The sequence below is a fragment of the Taurulus bubalis genome (genome assembly GCF_910589615.1).
Source record: "Taurulus bubalis genome assembly, chromosome: 6".
NCBI lineage: Eukaryota > Metazoa > Chordata > Actinopteri > Perciformes > Cottidae > Taurulus > Taurulus bubalis.
The window spans coordinates 7,196,688-7,215,135 of NC_136594.1; the positions used below are offsets into that span (position 1 = coordinate 7,196,688).

Sequence of the window (18,448 nt, forward strand, 5' to 3'; positions counted from 1 at the left end):
AAATGGGTTTAGCACCAGCAAACAGTCGCATAGATGCACACACTCACTTCACCCATTCATAAACTCATAATTATTCATCGTGTCTGCACCACCTTTAAGTGTTAACGATGTTGAGACTTGTAAAGCTACACAATTTCCTTTTTTCTTCCTCCCAAGAGTGTCTGCACAATATAAGCACTGTGCAAAACACAATTACTTTATTCTAAATTAAACATAAAATGATTGAAGCTAAACTATAGGAAAATGTTTATACATTTAGAAATAATGCTCTTAGATTTGAGATAATATGTAAGAATTTGTAGTTATAAAAATGGTGCGATTCAATTTAATATTTAAGTTAAAGGGTCAGTTCACTCAAATTACAAGAAAGCTATTCCAGTACACTGATGCCACATGGAAAAAATATGTTTTAAATACTGAAAATAAAATGTCCTGGGTGATTAGGATAATAGATGTATCTCTGGTTTCCATTTTCCAAATAGTTTAATAAATAATAAATAAAGTGGCAGCAGAACTCTATTGTCAAAGCTACGAGGAGAAAGTGGGAAAACATAATTTGTGGGTCATTAGGGTGAACTGATCCTTTAATATATATATATATATATATATATATATATATATATATATATATATATATAGAGAGAGAGAGAGAGAGAGAGAGAGAGAGCATATATATATATATCATATAATTTACATACATTTCACACATAAATATAACAAGCAGATAGATGATATATTGTATATGTGGTCTTGTCAAACAGCGTAGAAAGGATGCTTATCTGTGATTTAAAGTGATACTACAGTATGTACCTGTCTGACTCTGCTGCTCCTGAGAAGTGGAGAGAGGAGGAGGGGGAGGAGGAGGAGGGGGAGGAGGAGGAGTGGACAGAGCAGGAGTAGACAGAGAAGGAGGAGAGATGGGAAAAGGAACGTACCCGAAGGAGGAGAACCGAGGGAGGGACAGTGCGTTGGGATGAAGGGGAGGAGGGGGAGGCAGATGCAGGGGCAGGACTTTGGAGGGGGGGTATGAATGTCCGTTGACCGTGGCAATGGGACAGGGGTTGGGCCTGCGGAGCAGGAGGGTGTGGCACTGCTGGGAGGGGGAGTGACCTGGGCACGAGCCAGGAGGGGGGAGGTGCAAAACAACAACACAACAACAACAACAACTGATCAGTCAACTTGAAACAAAACAAATCTAATCAGATCTGAAAATGTACGAAATAATAACTGAATCAAATCAAAATATGAGAAAAGAATACATCCATATATCCACAAGGAATATATATATATCTTTAAATTATTATATAATATCACTAAGGTAGTAACAAAGCAAACAAACAAAATGGACGAAAGCATCACAATCTAGCGGAGCGGGTTGGTTGGACGGGTTTTTTAAGGAAGGGCAACAGAAGGAGCAGAAATATAGAGGAAGGTTGACAGCCAATAGGGACAGTATTGATCAATGGAGATGATTGACAGGTCGGGGAAAACAGACTAAAGAGGCCGATGATGCTGCAGCTAGCTACGACTAGTGATCAGCTATAGCTGCAGAACAGCTGCTGAACTCACACACATGCGAAAACACACACACACCCTCCTACCCACACACACACGCACACATACAGCTGTGATGTGGGTGGTCACCTGCCCTCTTGACGACTTCCACCATGTTGGAGGGGAAGTAGCCCACACGGTCATTTCCTGTGCGGTTGTCATGAATACAGCCTTTCCATCGGCCATCAGAGTGCTGCTCCAACACCTGTCAACACACAAAAATATGATTATAACCTGTTGTAACTGTGCTGCACTTCCTAATGTTCATAGCTATTTGTGTATAGGTAGTTAACCATATTTCATAATATATCATTTATTCTACAACCTAATTGGGTCCCATATTAGCAAGCTAACGTTAGCTTTGCCAGCTACTTTAGTTAAGTTAGCTACGCAGCAGTTACACCTGGCAGTTAATGGCTTTAAGCCTTAAGAACTGGTCTGTGTGGTGCAAGCCATTTTAATTTAGTGATGTGATCCACTTAGTAAACTAAGCTGCATCATAACTTGGCTAAACTTTAAACGCATTAAGAGATGTTGTAACTGTCTATGTCCAGTACCCTACATCTACGAAGACCAAGTTGAGAAACGTATCGTATTTTATTCCGATTATCAGATCTACGTACCGTGATAATGTCTCCAGCTTTGATGTTGAGGCTGGTAAGGTCGTAGTTGTTGCAGTAATCCTTCAATGCACGCACCTGCATCGCAGCCGAGGCATCTGCAGCACAAGAGTATAGACAGGGTATAAAGAGTGCAGCAGTAGGGTTGAGTCCAGTCAGAGGACAAGAGTATCAGGTAGTTGGAAAAAGTAGAGCAGAAAGTCAAGAGGGAGCAGAAGATAATGGAGAGTAAGGCAGTACAGGTATACAACATAATTTAGTAATAAGGACATCTTAATGTTTGACGATTTGGTGGTGAATCGACTTGGTATTGGACTGTGAGACTTAATCAAGTGTCAGTATGTGTTCTCCCTCTCACCTCTCAGTAGTTGTTTGATCTCTCGGCTGGCCTGTGTGGTGGTGAACTGGTTAACGATGTCCAGGGCAGTTTGACTCAGCGTGTTTCTCACCCCTGCACTGATGCCACTCTGGATGGAAATGGAGAAGATGTGAAATTCACACCAGGGATAAAATGGTTGCATTGTGACTGTGTGCACACGCCTGCCGCTAACATTTGTTGTGTGCGCTGGCCGCAGCAGCAACATCAGAAAGGGTTACCAAATAAAAGCGGGCTGCTTTAGATATTGGATGACAGGTAGGATGCTGGCCATTCTGCTACACTGATGTATCAAGCCAACGTATCCCACGGGCTTCATCACACGGCTCGGTGGGATGAATGCCAAACGCTGAGGTGTAAAACTTGCTCCACTGAGGAGAGCGAGGCAGCTTTAACAACAGTTGCTTTTGTAAACACATGAAACAGGCGGACAGAGAGATGGAGTGACGGACAGATGGACTTACGTCCAGCAGCAGGCGTACTACCTCTGTCTTCCCACAGAGGGCTGCCTGATGCAGCGCTGTGCCAGACTCAGACTGTCTGTTGATATCTATACCCGCCTGAATCAGCAACCTGCAGCACAGAATTATAATAATATTAACCTTCATTTGTAGAGCAGACATTATTTCATCAAAGTGCTCACATAGAATAATTGACGTTAAGTGAAAATGCAAAGAAATGCAAAGAAACATTGTAGAATTTAAAAACATCTCCATAAATGCACGTCAATATGATTTTTTTCGACTACAATTGTCATTCTGGAGTTGAAGGTAGAAGAGATGAGCGAGTCAGATGGACAGACAGATTGACATTTGAAGACAGACACACACTGAGATTCAAAGTTTTTCCGACCGTATGACATCGATGTGGCCGTTCTTGGCAGCGAGATGAAGAGGTGACACTCCGTTGGGGTCGGAGGGTTTTGGTTCCAGCATGGCTGCACACATGTTACTGCTGAGCAGGAGCTGGACCACCTAAAAATACAGACGAACACACACAGACATTTCTCTTAACAGTTCCCAAAATCTGCTGTGGACTAAATAAACACGTGTGAACCTTTGCCAAAATTCCATTTCAAATTTGTTTTGCCGCAAAAACTGTGCTCTCTTTTCTGGCTGCCGATGTTTTGGAATATATTAGGGTCTCAATGTTAAATTAGTCACACTTATTTGTATGGTTTTAGGCCATGGTGGGATCTTTAAGATGCTGGTTAAGTGTTTTCTAGAATACTATCCTTGATAGGATTTGTAACAGTTATTTGTTCATGATCATAATCTTACAGGTGAATTGTTGTTTAATTTTAAGGCATATTTTGTGTTGGCTGTCTTATGTTGTATGCCTGAAAGTCATTGTTGCAGCGCGTCTGTATTGGCCGTGTTTTCTATATTTTCAGCGGTGTTTTTGTAGTTTTCTCAGTTTTGCAATTGTCTCTTTGCATGTGTTTTATTTTCGTAGTGCAGTGCCTCACGGTCACAGTAACTGAGGCTTTCCTGGTCACACAAAGGTTAAAAAAGCAAAAGTATATTAATGTAACTTTTGGTTTTCAGTTAAATTTACTCACCCCGACACGACCAAATTCACAGGCGAGGTCCAACGGGGTTTTCCCAGCTGAGTCTGAGATGCACGGGTTGGACTGGTGTTGTAGCAACATCTCCGACTGCATCAAACACACACACACACACACACACACACACACACACACACACACACACACACACACACACACACACACACACACACACACACAACCACACACACAAATCTTAGTGGCGCTTCTGAATTTTCTAGCTTGCACCAACCACAAATCATGCATACATCCTCAGGAACACATAACTCACCTCATAAAACACACACACACACACACACACACACACACACACACACACACACACACACACACACACACACACACACACACACACACACACACACACACAGATACTATACACACCAAAACACACGGTTACTATACGCACTAAAACACACACAAAAACAGTTACCCCGTCATAGTGTCCGTGCTGAGATGATAGGTGGAGAGGGATCTGTCCTTCATCTGACTGCCCGTTGACTGAGGAGCCTGCCTTCAGCAGCATTTTCATTGGTTCAGTCTTCCCCTGCCATGCAGCGTAATGCAGAGGACGCATCCCTACACAAAACACACACGCGCACACAAACACATACAAAGACACACACAAAGTTGACAGCACAATCAAACACTGACCGTTTGCACAGATATAAACAAGAATATGAGAATATGAAGACACATAAATGCATGCAAATACACACATTCTGTTGTTGTTGTTGTTGTTTCTAGACAGACCAGTTTGTCAGAGGCCATCCAGCAGGTGGAAATACCTTTTAGTCGCATCACTAAAGTTATTTAGTAAAGTCCAACCCAACACAAAAGTGTTGCTGCTAATATTGAAAGATTGAAACAATTAGTCAAATGACAGAAAATGAATCAGCAACTAGGCCGATAATCGTTAACTAATTGTTTGTCATTAGCATAGAAATTAAATAGAAGTAGAAGGGAAATTCCCATTCAAATTAGCACAGCAGGATGATCTGAGCGGTTGACTTTTTTTTGTGTCACTGCGACCGTTTTTGCGAGCCAACTTCCCTGTAAACTAAACCGACTTACAGAAAGTAAGCACTGAGGTAAGGTTTTGCAGTTAGGACCAAAGCGAGCAGTGGAGCAGTAAACTGGATATCTTTTGGTGTTGCACAAACAAGACATTTTTGGAGGGCGCACTGGGCCCTGGGAATCTTTAGATTAAAGGACAGTCGTTAATTTCAGGGCTAATGTTATTGCAATTTTGGCAAACATTTCTGTAATACCGGTTACACAGTAGCAACAGATTTAGGCACAGTTTATCAGTGTCCTTCCTGGAAATGCAATCATACTGTTGTTGACATGCTTGTGACCCTTTGTGACCGTTGGAGAATTGTTTGCGCAAACGTCATTCTCATGGGGTGTCACAGACAAACTGCTTTCAGACAAAAGGGCAAAAGAAAAAAAAAATCCCCTTTAAGTGGCTGACCCAGACTTTAAAGAACCATGCTGGAAACTGGACATTGCAAGCCATGCAGGAAATGCACGGCGACGCAAAACTCAGCTGAGCACAGCACAAAAAAATCCACCATTGAATCATTATTAGCGCCTCTAACCAGAAACATTAAACACCACTTTCTATTAGTGGCTGCAAGGACCAGTAAGCATGTTTCTTATGGCAGCGACCCAAGACCCTCCGTCCTAATACCAGCGATGAGCCACATCGTCAAGCTGAATAAAGAGGCCCTCCAGGCCTGGCTGGCATGAGGGAGTCCTGACTCAGAAAAGAGGTGCTGGCAGGATAAAGAGATACAGCAGCTGTAGGAGTTACAGAAGCTTACGCCTGAGTCTATGAAGAGATGTGATGGGAAATGACTCTCAGGCAGCCTCAGACATCTTCCAGATAGTGTGCAAAAAATAAGAGAGGACTTCACTCAGGCTGTGCAGGGAAAGAGAGACGCTGGACTCGTTTGAAGATTGGGGAAGCACTCAGGAACTTTTTTTGACGTAATCGACACTGCCTTAATTCAGGAGGTTCTTTTGGAGGGTTGCTGGAATTGATATGCAATGTGTGTATCGTGAGCGGATCATGCAACAATGGACCGTGAGGATCATAAAGGCCCCCGCAGACATTTGAAACTCACAATCAAATTTGTTTTTCTGATTTTGGAAATACCCTGAACTGTGTTCCCAAATGTATCCTGGCAGAGTTGCTTAACAATGAGTTGCTTAACACAGAGTTGCTTGCCCCCTTTTCTATTTACGATTTATTTTTGGACAGGACATCAATTCCAGAGGCTCAGGCCTGCAGGATGTCCAGGTCAGTGACCTTAAGTTGGCATCTTTGCACACAAACATTTAGTAGACGGACGTGACGTCTAAATAAGGATCAGAATTTCCAAGTAAACAGTTCCCCTTTTCCCATCTGAGTGAGGGATGCATCTACAACCTGCAATAACAGATTTATTGGCTACTCGGGTACAGCAGAAACAACATATTTAATCGGATATAGAAGAGAGAATTACTTCGCAAAGATTAACATAGCTGTGACACTTTCCTCCTGGTATCCACGAAGCAACCAACACTTTTTATTTTTCCATAACAGTGTGCTGCAGGCGCGCCCGGAAAAAACAGGCCCGTCGCAACGAATGTCGTTACTTTCATATTTGAGACGCGTCAGGCGTTTTTATTTAAAATAATTAATTTGTACGCACAACATTTGAATGGCCCCTTACTCATCCAGCAGACACAAATCAACATCAGCATTCTCTCCTTTTTGCTCCATTTGGGTCTCCATCAATTCCTCAGGAATATATCTGGCTTGAGTGAAGGTTTCCAGTCCTCACCATGAGCTAGTTGGGCACCGGAGGAAAGATTTAAGGTTTCCCTTCCCCCTCCATGGAAAGAGTTGAGAAGGTGGGAGCATAGACTTTATTTCAGAATGGGACCCAGTCGTTGTGACGTCAGCTAGTCGTTTGGGGATTGCCGCTTTGGTGACATTTTGACAATCGCCATCTGTTTTATTTAGCCATCAGTGAACGAAACTGACCATATATACATACGTACATGGCCCTGTTAGCGACCTGTCAATCACAGTAAGCCCGCTCTGAAGTATACCATGCTTTATGGTCTATTTGACTGTAAATTAACCATAATTTACTAAATGAATGCATTGAAGAAGACTTTCAACTGTTTACCGAGGTAATAAATGAGAAGTACGGTCATTTTCTCGTAGAATTCCATACAATCAGACTTCTTTTTTGCAACCAGCGGAGAGAATGCAAGTTCAAGGCTCTGCTTTTCAGAACCGGAGGGTGCTGACTGGGTGGGACCACCTGGTAGGGATTCCTGCCAGTTACCTCTATTTAGAGCCATACTGGGGATGACTGAGCTGACTGGAAATGTGCAGACAGTAGGCCTACATCCTGGAGGGATTATATCTCCCATCTGTCCTGAGATTTCGTCTTCTCCTTCTTTTCGAATCTGCCAGTATGAGACGAAGACATTTGCTGCTCTGCTTCCACTTGGCTCCCAGTCCTGCAGCCGTGAAGCTCTTCTATTGTCAATTGTTTGCTGTGCACACAAATCTGTCACCTCTCATAAACACCGTATTCTACACAGAGAGAATGTTTATTGCATTTCAAATAAGCTCCACTTTATTACACAAGATGGTATTACCGGTCACGCGGGGAAAGCCAGAAATATTTTCCTGTTGTTTTGTGTGTGATTGTTTTCTGGCCATCTGTGTGTGTTTTTTGTACCTGTTTCATGTGAACATAGCGACTTGTGAGGACACTTAAATCCATGTGTTTTCTTACCTTTATTGTCTTTAATATCCACTGCTGCCTGGGCCTCAAGCAGCAGAGAGATCAGCTCCTTGTTACCACTCAGAGCGGCAAAGTGCAGCGGTGCCAACCTTCACACAGACACAGATTAGGGTTAAAAATACACATATTCACATACATAGTGTGAAACCGGAGCATAACTGAAATAATCTTCAGCGTAGTGCAGCTCCGCCCCTCAGCTCTGTCTGAGCGACGGGAGGGGGCAAATGACCTACTTCCATTAATAAGCAATCTCTCTACCCCAGAGCCAAGCGTACACGCAACGCATCCCTGTGTGTGTGTGCGTGTGTGTGCGTGTGTGTGTGTGTCTAATGGATCCCTGGTGAATATAAGGGCCGGGCCCTGGAGTGAAATCAACGAATCATCCGTCATTACACAAGGAGTTGAGTCCAATTACCGGTTTCAATCAACATAATAAAAAGATCTTTGTTATCTGATGGAGCCGAATGGAACACAATCGCAAACCAAGCATGTGCACATAAAATGCTTAACCACTCACCAGTCTAAATATAGCCAAAAATCCATAGCTCTACATTCAGAGTTGATAAGGGAACATTTCTGAGCAAATTGAGAGCCGAGAAATTAAGGTAATTACAGCCGTCCGCTGGATCTAGTTTCAAAGTTAGATTTAAGATGAGCGTAATGTGTGAAATGTGTAGAAAAAAAGAGTATATTGATTATGTCCTTTTTGCTATCCTTCATCAGTTGGATGATCCAAACCGCGTGTCAGCTACAGAATAAAGTCGAAGAGGCTTGGAGGAGTTTGGTGTCTGGTCGTTACGGGGTCCTGGAGTTAACAGGTATTGCACATCAGGACTGGAGGTCAGCACAAAATAGCTTTTCAAAGCGTGTTAAAGGACCCGGGTGATGGATTTTGTGACAACTAGCGGTGCCGGAGAGCTACATGGACTTCAGGTAACATGAAAACGTGAAAGGCCGTGTTGGTTTGTCCCTTCTGGGCTACTAATGAAGCCCCGAATGAACTACTGAGACATGGCGACCTCTGTGAGCAGGATCCGCTCTGTGAAGCGCTTGTGAAAACACAACTGATTCACAGTTTCAGGTGATCAACAGTCCTTCCTTATCTGTTGCCCTTGTCCGTAGCTGTTATTTCTATTCCTACTTCTCTGTATATTGTTGGAGCGGCAAAAAAAATCAACGGGTACTTGGCCAATAAAGCTGATTCTGATTATAAACTAAAGAAAACATAGAATAAATATTATATTCCATCCTGCAATAAATCTCCCAAATCCTCTTTATGTTGTTATGGGAAACATATTAGTAAACCACCTGGTGTGAAGTCTAATATTCACTCTTTTATCTTTTTGTCTCTACCGACTCCTGAGGGAAATATCTAGCTGCCAGCTATAGTTGCTAACTTTCTTTATTAATTTTGTTATACTTTTTTTTTTTTAAGCTGTCTTCTGCTATGAGACCTGTGAGAGAGAACCAACAGCTGACTGACAGCTAAACACTGAGCTGAAACTCAGTATAAAGCTCTCTAAAGAGCAGAGGGGAGCTGCAGATTTGTGTGATAGTTCGGTTCATCAATACTTCCACATAGTTTTCACATCGTCATTTAGTCCATTGTATCAAAATATGGATTCTAGATACGTTTTGTAAACCCTTGGGGTGATCTGACCTCCAAGTTAGGAACCACTGTCCTAAATTGTAGGAAAGAGTCCTAAAAAACAGACATTTTTTTCACTTCCGGTTCCATTGTCTCAAAGCTAAGGGCTTTTGGTTAGATGCCTGAAATAAGGTCTGTCTCTCACACAAGCTTAAGATATTTTAAAGTTTTGTTATTATTTATAAAATACACCTCTGGTGAATTTGAGTGGCTAAATGAGACAACTAAACGTCTTCATGCCGCCTTTGATTGCCATCGTGCTCCCGTGGTGTAGTTCTTTTATAGACTAAGAATATTGGCTTTTACATCTGCTGAATGCATTCAAGCTTCAAAAATCTATATCTTGTTGAACAAAACGTGTAAATATGTGAAACGTTTTTGTTTGCCACAGAGTTTATTTCCACCGAAATAATCATAAATCCAAGGAAACCCTGTTGTCCCACAACACCATGACATATTTTTGATATATCGATATCTTGAATCTAAAACCTAATGTGATATAAATCAAACCTCCTTCAGCTGCAATGCAATATAATGAATAACAAACTCATGATATGACGTCAAGAGGACAGAAAGAAAGCAACGAAACTAGGAAACAATGAGGGAAAGAAGGTAAAAAGAAGCAGGGGGAAACAGAAACAAAAAAGGATGGTGGCAATGTGGAATAAAAGCGAGGAGAACGTGAATCAGAAGAGCTGTAGTCGCTCACCCATCTGCATCCTGGATGTTGACGTTCACCCGCTTTGCTGCTCCGAGGAGCTCTGAAACAGACGAGACGCAGAGGATGAGAGAGGAAAGAACGGGAGAAACAAACTCACGGCAGAATCAGTCAAAAATATAATCTATGCAGAATCCAGTGATTAATGTATTCTCTCTCCTTGTACATATTATAATAATTCACTCCCCGCTGGTAGAGTAGACAGCTACACGTTTATACCTGTGACAGCTCACACAGCAGTTGCTCCACTGCAACAACAGCAGAGGTCAAGAAGAAGTAAAGAGGCTCTAAACATTTTTTTTAAGTAGTTTTTGTTAACATATAAATTGGAGGTATATTCACAAATATTAGAAATTTCTCAATTGATAATAATTACAATATAAACGTGTAGTCCTCCGGTGTCATTAATGTAAAAAACAACAACTAATAACATGAATAACATTGATTTAGTTGTTGTTTGATGTCTTTCATTAAAAGACCTGTCAATCAATTTGAGTGAGTCAGTGGGTTTTGATCATGACTTTGGACACCAGTTGAATTTAGTTTCCATGTAATCAAAAATATAATTATCATGCACAAGACACATGCATCTTTGTTAAATATTGCATTTCACGTCTACAAGGTTTATTTAGCAAACAAATCAATTTGAGGGAATATTATTTTGGGAAATGTGCTTCAGATTTAGATAAAAGATTGACTCCACTTTCACTGTCTGTACGTTGAGTATGCTTTTAGTATTTTTGGGTGTGCGTATATCCTGCATAGATAAATGTGCGTATATGTGTGCCTGTGTTTGTGATTATGTGAATGTGAATCAGAAAGATAAAGGAATCAGACAGCGGGAACAATCACACGGGCACAAACCCTCACAAAAACCAACACACAACTCTCAGAAAAAGGACACAGAAAAAGCGGCTTGTTTGTCTCCATTTTTTTTTTTTTGGTCAAACCCTCATAATCCACGGGCCGTAATCTGTAGCTGGTCTGTAATCTGGGGGAAAGCTTCTCCTTCTCTCTGCCGCTCTATCTGCACTTCATCCCCTCATCCTGCTCTCACACTCTAATTTTCGCTGTAATTTGCTAAAGAGCGCGTGCTGATGATTGGTACACTGTGCTGCTTTCTGTTTACACTCTGCAGCTGACATCATTCTGCTGCATGTGTTTGTGTGTGTTTGTGTGTGTTTGTGCACGGGTAGCACCCCCCCATCTATCTATCTGGATTACCCCCCCCCCCCCCCCCCTCCCACGCCACAGCAAATGAATCAATGAGTGCAGATATCTGTGTCACCATCAGGGAGTCACATGACCCCGCCTCCCCGACCACAAATTCATGGCAGTGCCACCACATCCAACACCCACAGTAACCAGCTCCGGTTAGGTTTTTTTGTCTGATTAAAATACAACTAATTGCCTGATTTTAATGAAACTTGATGGAAGGGTGTAGCTTCGGCCATTCAATTTTGGAGCGGATAAACTAATTATTATAATTACTAATTATTTTTGCAATATCGTTGCAATATAGGGCATGGCCTTGGAGTCAGTGGGTTTTGATCATGAGTCTGCGCTCCCCGAGTGTCCTTCTAGCTCTGCTATGTGTTTCTCAATGGAATATCCTTCTCTTACGACATGGAGTCTGGGTCATGGCATCACTTACTAACTCCCCCCGTCTGACCCAAAACCACACGGTATATTTAATCAAATACTTGGATGCGGCTGACAAGGACTGCATGGTTATAGCCCTACCCTCTGGGATCCCTCTCCAAACTGATTTTCATCCTAAAACTCACACTTTACTTACATTTTTTACCTTATTAAATGTGAGCTTTTTTTTCTGTGTGTATTTTCCTTCTGACATGTTTGTTTAAGAGCATTACCATAATGTTTCTCTGATGGTGTCCTTGGAGCAGGGTTAATGTTTTTCCTCTTTTTTTTTTTTTTTCCATCAATGATAATTTTAGGCGTAACGCTGCAACCGAGCCCCTGTTACCATAGTAACCCCTCAATGTGCCATTCTCACATACTGTCAATCCCTCGGCGGGGATTACGATGATATTATTTGTGCAGCATCTCCCACAAATTGTAGCCGTTTAAAGAGTTCATTTGAAGTTTATTTTGACGTGAAATCCTCATCGTTCATGGTTTTAATTTGAAACCCTTCAGTTATGATGGAGCGCACAGGCGAGCCGGTAGCTGCTGGCGAAGCAACCGCCGGTATAACGGAGCAGATTCACGGACCTCACGAGGGGTGAAGTGGAGGGTTTCTCAAGGGTTCTCATTACCAGAAATGTTCTGAAGTCCAGTTTTCATCCCCTCTGACTTCCGCCTGTCATCATGCATCCAGAGTTTCAGTGTAACGCGAAGCCTAAAACAAACTCCATCGCTCTGCTTCCAGACGACTGCACACATATGTTCCAGTGACCGAGCTCAGAGGTCACAACGTGCTGATCGTGCAGGAAAGACACTTTCATCAGAAGTACACGAGAGGCGACGAGGCGATGTGGTGAGAGTAGTGCAGGGGCAATAATCAGAAAAACAATGCGCGTTATATTATGTTATAATTCTATAATATCAAATATTTTGAAAGTTTTTAATAATAGGTGGTATTATTGTTATATGTTCAGGAAAATTGTTAATCTTGAAGTACATTACATGTTTGTGTTGCAGTACTATGGAGTACTTTTTGGAAAACATTAGTATTCATAAAAGCCTCACACCAAATACAACTCATATCCAACAACAGTCGGATTAATATATGGTGATATTTTGATTTCCTCTGTAACAGCTGGCCATTCATTTGTTTTTTTAAAGATCAAAAAAGAAAACATGTAACAAAGGACACTGCATTTTCTTGTTAGTCACATCCTTTGTGGCTACAGATAGGAAGGAAGACAACACAATTAATCGTACAATATATTTGTTGTTGATTAGTCTGTTGAATATTATCATTTTGTCTAAAGAAATGTCATAAGAATTGAGATTGATGCTGATTTCCCAGAAGTTGACATTATTAACAGCCCCAAACCAAAATATAGATGAAGCCACTGCATTTTCTTTTAAATGTTTTTGCTTGAAAAGTGATTTTAAATGAAGAATTCACTTTAAAAATATAGTTGCAAATGTGTACTGCCCCAAGGTTACAGTATACTGTACTTGTTGGGGATTATTATGGTCGCTTGTGCTTCTGATGTGTCACTGACAACTGAGATTTCCATTTTTTACTTTTATGTCAGACCACCTCAGTGTTGTTGATCAATGTGCAACGCCTGCTGTTCTCAAGCCAAGGAACAAAAACAAATGAAAAGGAATAATGTTTAATAATTCATCTGGTTTACTGTTGGTCTATTGCAACACTGTTCAGATACAGCTGTGTACTTAATGTTGTGGGAATCCTTATTACTATCTGGCTGAGCCAAAACGGCGAGGACTTCCTTGATCAACAGGGACAGATCTTAAATTACTTAGCGACCATTTCAGTCGCTTACTACAACATTAAAGAGGTACAAATATGATAGGGATGTTCTCATATCTCTAAGATAAAAAGATGTATTGCAACTGAGCCAAAGATAAGAAAACCATTACCAATTGGTTTAGAAATACGGCTTGCTTTGTGTTAGCAGCCACCGGCTTTTAAAGTCCTCGGCTTTAAAGTGAACCAGAAACTCAACATCGCTCCGTCTGAGCTGATGAATCCAAACTTTGATCAACAGAATCAATGAGCGCATTGATTACAGCGGGACTATGAATTTAACGGATGGGTTTGGTGACAATGTATAGTTTTCTTATTGTCAACGAACCCCAAAGAAAAGTCCCGGACCAACAATGCATTGATCATTCTAAGTGTAGTCTGTGAAGCCAAAGCTGATAAAAGTGCATCTTATTCCTCACAGACGCAGACGTGACGTCAGAAGGTATTTAGAGACGAACGAACACATTGTTGCTTTTGGTCTCTTCTTGGGATTTGTTTACAGTAAGAAGAAGAATAACGCCAGCATTATCTTCAAAGCTATTTAAATAATGTACACCTTCTGAATGTCCACAATATTAGGTAGAGATACATAAATCTAAATATGAAAATGACCAAAACATTATTCTTGGCATTGGAAAAACAATGAGGACGTATAATTTTAGACTGAGCTGTTTTTATTTCTTTAAAGAAAATGCGAAAATGAAGTGCAACAATTTTGGGTATGCGGCAACTACATCTTTTACAGATTTAAGATATGTGTTTATTTTGTAACTTCTGGACCTATTTGTGCTGTTATCAAGAGTAATACATACTGAATACTGACAGGCGTTTCTTTTCTCTCGTAGAAGTGCCAGACCTGTATTTTAGCTGTATTTATGGCGCATTGTCACATATTTCGACCGTATTTTGACAATAATTTGACTGTGTATTTGTGCTATTTTGAAAATATCTGGACTGGAAGTGACTGCTATTTTGGGAGGCTACTATGTGCACAAATCTTCTAAAATCTTTTGTACAGTTTTATATATATATATATATATATATATATATATATATATATATATATATATATATATATTTTGGAAGCCAGAAATACTGGGGGAATCCTGTCATCCTTGCAAAACGAGAAGATATAAAGACCCCACAAATAGTATTTAAGTTCTGCGCTGTGAAGTTGCTGGTAAGCAGATTTGGATTCTTACAGACAAAACCAAGTTAGCTGTTTCCCCGTTTCCAATATTTATGCTAAGCTAAGCTAACCCACTCTGATGAGTGGTATCGATGTTCTCATCCATGTTGCACTATTGCTTTAATCAGTTGGAGAAGAAGCTCTGCCATGTGACATGCAGGGACCAGGACAGACTGGGAAGTGAAGTGACCTCACATTGTCCTGCCACCACTTCAAGTCCTAAAACCCTTCTCCATCAAATTGTGACATTTAGCAAACAACCACTACGGCAACTCCGTCTCAGCTGCTGCTCGGAACATCATTACTGTTAATAATGAAATACGCAGTCAAGCACATGACTAACACCTAAAGTGTTGGGTGTGTCTCCGTGCAATCTTGGCTGTAATTATGTGCGTTCGAGGTGTTTGTGTGTGTGTGTGTGTGTGTGTGTGTGTGTGTGTGTGTGTGTGTGTGTGTGTGTGTGTGCGTGTCTGTGTGTGTGAGAGATTCTCCAGCAGTGAAACCAGGCTTCCTGTTTAATTATTCAATCATAAACCTGCATTCACGCAGTCGCTCACCCACACTTACACACACACACACACACACACACACACACACACACACACACACACACACACACACACACACACACACACACACACTCACACACACACACACACACACACTCACACACACACACACACACACACACACATACTCACACTCACACACTCAAACACAAACACATACACTCACACTCTCTCTCTCTCTCTCACACACACACACTCTTTCTCTCTCTCTCTCTCTCTCTCTCTCACACACACACACACACACACACACACACACACACACTCCCCCTCCCACTCAAACACAAATACACACTGTCTCTCTCGCTCTCTCACACACACACTCACACAAACACACTGACACACACAAACACACTCACACACACACAAACACACACGGTCTCTCTCTCACACACAGACACACATGCAAACACACACACACACACTCTCTCTCTCTCTCTCTCACACACACACACACACACACACACACACACTCAAACATAAACACACACACACACACACACACACTGTCTCTCTCTCTCTCACACACACACAGACACACACACACACTCACATACAGACAGACACACACACAGTCTCACACAGTCTCACACACACGCACACACACACACACACACACACACACACACACACACACACACACACACACACACACACACACACACACACACACACACACACACACATTCTGATGCACACACACCTTCCACAACTCACCCTTTAACCTCCCTCCATCACTTCCTGTCTCTTTACATCCCTGTATTCATAACTCGCTGTTTCCCTCCTTCTGTTCTGCACTCTCACTCTTTCCCTCTCCCATTCCAGCCCTCCTCCTCACCCCTCATGTCCCTCACCCGCCACCAACCTCCCCTTTTCTCTTTGTCAGTGTGCAGTGGACTGAGCACTCAGAGCTGATCTGTTCTGGCATTTGAGGAGAAGCATTTTTCTTTTTCATGGCACTGCTGGAATGTCCAGAGACAAACACACGAGAGGAGACAAGGAGAGGAGAGGAGAAGAAAGGAGAGGAGAGGAGGACAGAGGGGACAACAATAGAGTGGAGGTAGGAAGAGAAGAGGGGAGACAAGGATAAAGGGGAGAGGAGATGAGACAATGATAGAGGTGAGAATAGGAGACAAGGATAGAGGAGAGGAACGGAAACAAGAGGTGGAGGGAGGAGAAAATGAGACAAGGAAAGAAGAGAGGACAAGAGATGAGACAAGGAAAAAGGAGAGGGCACGAGAGGAGACGAGATAGTAGATGAGTGGTGAGTTGACAAGGATAGAGGATCGAGGAGGGAAGAGGAGAGGAGATGAGACAAGGAAAGAGGTGAGAATAAGAGACAAGGAAAGAGGAGAAGAAACAATAGGTGAGAAGAGGGAGGAGGAGGAGGAGAGAAAATGATAGAAAAGAGAAGAGATGGGGAGAGGAGAGGAGACAAGGATATAGAGGAGAGGAGAGGACAGAGGAGAGGAGGCAAAGATAGAGGTCTGAAGAGGAGACACTGGTGGAGGAGGAGAGGAGAGGAAAGAAAACAAGAGGAGAGGAGGGGAGAGGGTATGAAAGGAGACAAGGATAAAGGAAATACAATTAAACTAGAGGAGAGGGAAGTAGACAAGGATAGAGGAGAGGAGAGGAGACAAGTGGAGACAAGAGGAGACAAGAGGAGAGGAGGAGATGCTAAATAAGAAAAAGTATAGAAGGACAGGAGAGGAAAACAGGGGAAGACGTGAAAGGATATTGGAGCAAAGAGGAGGTAGGACAGAGTACCAGAGAGAGAAAAAAGGCAACAGGAGGGGAGAGGATAGGAAACAGGAGGAGAGGAGTAGTAAGGAGGAGATACGTTCAGAGCAGAGAATCGAGAGGGTGATGAAATGGGAGAGGAGGAGAGGTGTTTCAAAGCTGTAATTGAAATCTAATTATCACCTCAAGTCCCAGCTGACCCCACGTCAAACACCCGCACGCACGCACGCACGCACACGCGCACACACACACACACACACACACGCACAAACACACACACACACACGTGCACACATGAGCGCCTAGTCTGCACGTGTACTCGTACGAACATTATTACCACTAACATCTGGCATCTTCACACACCACTAATCCCGCTGTCCCGAGAGCAGTGTAGGACCTTATATACTTCAACCTCTCTCTCTCTCTCTCTCTCTCTCTCTCTCGCTCTCTCTTACTAACACACACTGTCACTCTCTCTCTCACACACGCACTAATACGCACATCCTCTCTGGTGTGCACACATAAACACATTTTTGTGCATTCATGCAGCAATACACACACAGAAACGTCAATGGTGCAAAATGGGTGGAAAGCATCCTCCTAATTTCTAATTTATTTCTGATGACATGTGCAACGTCATCACTATCACACATTCAACGTCATAGCACACACACACACGCACACACGCACGCATATACAAACACCTGCAGGAAAAAGACACACACAAACACACTACACCATTTAGGCTAAATGGCATCACATCCGATTTAGCCTGCACTGTCCTGACCTCGCAATGACGGGTGTGTGTGTGTGCATGTGTGTGCGTGTGTGTGTGTCTGTGTGTGTTTGTGTGTGACAGGAGGATGGAGGGATACTGACTGGCTTTCCCTGGCCGAGGTCTCTGTAGAAGCCGCTGAGCTGTCAGCAGGTCCTCGGTCTTCGCGGCCTGGAGCAGCTCCTGGTCCTTCCCCATGTCCCCTCCGTCCCGCCTCGGTCCTCTCGGTCCTCTCGGTCCCGCTCTCTTCCTCTGAGCGCCCCTCTCTCCTCCGCTAATCCGCTGCTACATCCTGCCGCCGCTCCGGGCCTCCCGCTGGAGCTGAGGCGCGGAGGGATTGCCGCTGCCGGGAGTGGGATGCTCCGATTCGGCCAGGAGTCCAGCGCACGTCCCGCGGTCCCTCCCACCCTCCACGCG

General features: G+C 42.7%; 1 protein-coding gene across 1 annotated transcript in view; it reads right to left on the minus strand.

Annotated features, from left to right (window-relative positions):
• Positions 1-18,229, minus strand: part of LOC306738495 (caskin-1) — a gene marked incomplete at both ends in the record, with an annotated part of 30,363 nt that extends 12,134 nt beyond the window's left edge. The window contains 11 exons of the mRNA XM_079220353.1: positions 811-1,110; positions 1,645-1,759; positions 2,178-2,272; positions 2,533-2,641; positions 3,015-3,123; positions 3,403-3,524; positions 4,112-4,207; positions 4,551-4,696; positions 7,921-8,018; positions 10,287-10,338; positions 18,136-18,229. Coding sequence (XP_079076479.1) covers positions 811-1,110; positions 1,645-1,759; positions 2,178-2,272; positions 2,533-2,641; positions 3,015-3,123; positions 3,403-3,524; positions 4,112-4,207; positions 4,551-4,696; positions 7,921-8,018; positions 10,287-10,338; positions 18,136-18,229 — 1,336 coding nt within the window. The remainder of the gene's footprint in view (positions 1-810; positions 1,111-1,644; positions 1,760-2,177; positions 2,273-2,532; positions 2,642-3,014; positions 3,124-3,402; positions 3,525-4,111; positions 4,208-4,550; positions 4,697-7,920; positions 8,019-10,286; positions 10,339-18,135) is intronic.
• Positions 18,230-18,448: the final 219 nt, after the last annotated feature.